This window comes from Camelus bactrianus, chromosome 3 (genome assembly GCF_048773025.1).
Source record: "Camelus bactrianus isolate YW-2024 breed Bactrian camel chromosome 3, ASM4877302v1, whole genome shotgun sequence".
Classification (NCBI taxonomy): domain Eukaryota; kingdom Metazoa; phylum Chordata; class Mammalia; order Artiodactyla; family Camelidae; genus Camelus; species Camelus bactrianus.
The window spans coordinates 59,644,007-59,647,616 of NC_133541.1; the positions used below are offsets into that span (position 1 = coordinate 59,644,007).

General features: G+C 40.2%; 1 protein-coding gene and 1 non-coding gene across 2 annotated transcripts; both read left to right on the plus strand.

Moving 5' to 3' along the window:
- Positions 1-1,348: 1,348 nt before the first annotated feature.
- On the plus strand, positions 1,349-3,381 carry COX7C (cytochrome c oxidase subunit 7C). Its single transcript, XM_074360333.1, has 3 exons — positions 1,349-1,542; positions 2,328-2,456; positions 3,270-3,381. Exons 1-2 carry the CDS (start codon positions 1,468-1,470, stop codon positions 2,442-2,444), a joined length of 192 nt encoding a protein of 63 aa, XP_074216434.1. The 5' UTR covers positions 1,349-1,467; the 3' UTR covers positions 2,445-2,456; positions 3,270-3,381.
- LOC123618958 (small nucleolar RNA Z39) lies at positions 3,105-3,167 on the plus strand. The gene has a single exon (XR_006727456.1). It is a non-coding gene; the product is annotated as a small nucleolar RNA Z39 (small nucleolar RNA).
- Positions 3,382-3,610: the final 229 nt, after the last annotated feature.

Here is a 3,610-nt window from a genome sequence, read left to right on the forward strand (position 1 = left end):
TGCATCTCTACTCAATTAGAACTTACCTGTAAAAATAAAACTTACTCCTTTTTTTTTTTAAAGTTTTTGTATTTGGTTGGTATGAAACATAGCTTTTCTCTTTCAAAAGCTAAAGAAAGACACATACACTTTATACCGAGTTTTCAAAGCAAGACTTAGATCTTACTTGGCTGTATTTATTCCTGCTGTATAAATGAGCCATCTGAAGCAATGTACGCTCTCCCACAGATGAATAACGTACAAGTTAGGTTAGCAGGGCCCTTTTTAATCTAACCTAATACTACTATCCCCGCCTCATTAACACCTGTTTCTTCCCAATACCAACTAGTCAAAGACCACCAGGAATATATGACTGAACAAAGTTTATTACTCTTTACTGTTAAGGGAGACCAAATACCCTGAGGAACCCTGGGAATCTCAGTAACGTGTTAGGACTTACAGGATTTGGGCATGTTTTCAGTGACTTCTGCTATCTTACTAAATCTTACTACTAAGTCTCACTTAGGAGGAAAAAAGACTAATCGAAGGTTAAGGTTATATTTCGTAAAGAAGCAGAAGTCATCAAATCTACTGGATATGGTGATGTTTGGTCATTTTTGTGACTTGAACAATGCTCTATTTTGTTTATGTTCAGATACAATAGAGTGATGTTATTTTCTTGATCCATCACTAATTAGAGTAACTCTGATGTTCATGTTCTGTGAAATTGTTTAGGTTCAGCAGGGGAACACCAATTCCTAGTCGAGGCTGGCCCCGCATATCACAGGCTGCTTTCTCTTCCACACTGCCAATATACCATACTCATACTGGCCTTGAGTTTTCTCTTCCCTCTATGCTACTTCTGTTCTATTCAGGTCCCTATAGCTCCAGGAATCCTTCCCTTCACACTTCAATTCAGTTTTCTCTCTGACAACCTTTATACTGTATATTGTTGGGTTACTTGTGCTTACGCTTTGCTTCCGTCTCTTGAGTTCAGATCTCTTAGCGCCGGCGGAATAGTACTGCAAATTACAGGCACTTAACATACAGTCGCACAAAAAGAAAAGGAAGAGGTTTATCTTTCTGTTCCATAAACTAAAGCACACGGGGTGAAACTGCTTCGCTAATTTCTGAAAAAGCGTTCTAGAAACGGGCCCCAAGAAACCTGACAAGAACTCGATAAGAACTCAGGTCTAAAAGAAACACTGCTAGTAAGTAGCCTTTGATCCTCCAGGAACCTGGCCCGAGACTACATTTCCCACAATCCTTCAGGACCCACCAGACACCTTGGTGTTCTGAACTACAATTCCCACAATCCTCGGAGGTCGCCGCTTAGCCGCGTTTTCCGAGAACTCGGCCCCCTTTCCCATCTTTCCTTTCGGTTATCACCCAGAGAGGAACAAGGTCGCGGGGAGAGGAGTTGTTGGTGTGCTGCCGCCATTTCTTCCGCCTTCCGTCTCTGCGCCTTTCGCAGTTTCCAACAGCGCTATGTTGGGACAGAGCATCCGGAGGTTCACAACCTCTGTGGTCAGAAGAAGCCACTATGAGGAGGGTCCAGGGAAGGTTAGTATGGAAGGGGCCTGGCGACGTTGAGTAGGGGGCCGTTGGCCGAGACTGACTGAATTTCTGGGCGGTAGTGAGGGAACTGGGAAGCCGGGAATTTGGGCTGGGGTGCCTACTGGCATTCCACTTCCCCCCGGGACCAGGGAGAAAGCTTAGGACCCTGGCTGTGCGCGTATCCATGGAAAGGAATGAGTAGGTAAAGCGAGAGGCCTTACCTAGTCCCAGCGCTTCCCCATCCCTCCCTCGCGCCCCATCCCGCTCTTCAGGATCTGGAGGGCCTTGGAGCCCCTGGCTGCAGGAATTGTGGCTTAAAGCGTAGCTGGAGGTCACCCGAGTCGAAATGAAGGTCACTGAAAATTCAAGGTTATTAGGGCCTGACCTGTGGGTCTTGTCTTCTCCAGCTAGTTGACTAAATTAGAAGTATTCATCTTACTTGGTTGAAGTGAGATTTAGCCTCAAATATAAATAGCTTAAATCGGATAGTTAGCAGTGACAACCTCCCAGGGTTGCATAAGGCCTAGTATAAATGGACCGAGAAAAGGTGTAGAGGGGTAGAGCTGATGAGTAAAAATCAGGGTTTTTTTTGGTTTTTTTTTGTTTTTTGCCTTCTGGTGTTTCGTATGATGACACAGGGTTTGAAAGATAATATTTTAGAAGATATAGTGATACATGGCATATATAACCTGGTTATTTAAAAAATAACATTTCATGTGCACTTTTGATTTATAAAATCAGGTGATTTGAAGTTCAATTTTTGTTGCTTGTTCTGTTTTTTTCTCCAACAGAATTTACCATTTTCAGTGGAAAATAAGTGGCGGTTACTAGTTATGATGACTTTGTACTTTGGTTCTGGATTTGCTGCACCTTTCTTTATAGTAAGACATCAACTGCTTAAAAAATAATCCAGGAAACAGGTAATTAATTAATGGATTTCTAATTTTTTCAGTGCTTCCCTTTTATCCCTTTCTTTTTCCCTTATCCCCTCCCCCTAAAAAAAATTATGAATACATTGTTGTGTGTTGTGATTCCTGAAATTAAGTGTAGGTGTGGCATTGGGAGACACATAAAACCTATAAACAAATATTTCTTTGCCTGAAAGTCAGTGTTTATTAAGTACTAGTATTTGTCAGGCATGCTTTACATTAATAAGCTCGTGTTAGCTCCCAGGCAGCACTGTCAGGTGGATGGTATTAACCTGATCTGAGACACAAAAGTGTTAAGTTGCCCAGTATTACATAGCTAGTGATGGCAGCCCAGGATTTTTACCCAGGCAGTCTTGTTCCAGAGCTTAGGTTCTTGACCAGGTGAAGTTCTAGGAAACTGATTGTTAATCTGTCTTGAGGGCAGTATGTGTTCGTATATATGCAAGATTTGCAGATTGCCTAAGTGAGAAGAAAGGATTTATTTAGTTTAATTGTAGTCAGAATTTTCATCAAAAGCAACACTACAGGAATGTGGGATTATTGGAATAAATTCCAAAATAGACTTTGGAAAAGAAAGACTTTACTTGTCATAGTTTAGAAGGGAAATGGTTTATCCAGGCCATTACTGAAAAGATTTTGGTACATATGATGAAGCAAATCAGTATGAATAAAATCATGATACTGTAAACGCTTTCTGATGTACCAGCCATAAGCTGATGGACAGACAATACATTAATGAAACTACATGATTTCTGTTAAATGAATCGGATTTTTAATGTTAACTTTTTATATTTTTATTCACAGATAGGAAGAGGAGCATTTTAAGAGGTGCAATCTCTGAAAAAAAAAGGATCAAACTCTTGGAACTCAACGTACTAGATATGTTTGTAAATAAACTAATGGCATAAATCCTTAATGCCTCTTCTCTGAAATATGGAACATGATAATCTTTGAGCGTGTGCTTTTTATTTGGGTAATCTTCCATTATTAGTTTCTTGATTAAATAGGTACATGATTTAGCTAGTTTCTTGGTCTTATATTCTAAATTTTAATTTTTGATGCCTAGGGCAGGAATTTGTTGATAATTTGTTGTAAAAGAGGAATGCAAACTTTGTCCTGTAACTTTTTTTTTCTTTAAAGGGAGA

Bases quoted from the DNA above. Each gene is read 5' to 3' on its own strand.
- COX7C (XM_074360333.1), top strand. From the start codon at position 1,468: ATGTTGGGACAGAGCATCCGGAGGTTCACAACCTCTGTGGTCAGAAGA. The intron at 1,543-2,327 runs GTTAGTATGGAA...TTTCTCCAACAG, and splicing joins ATGAGGAGGGTCCAGGGAAG to AATTTACCATTTTCAGTGGA.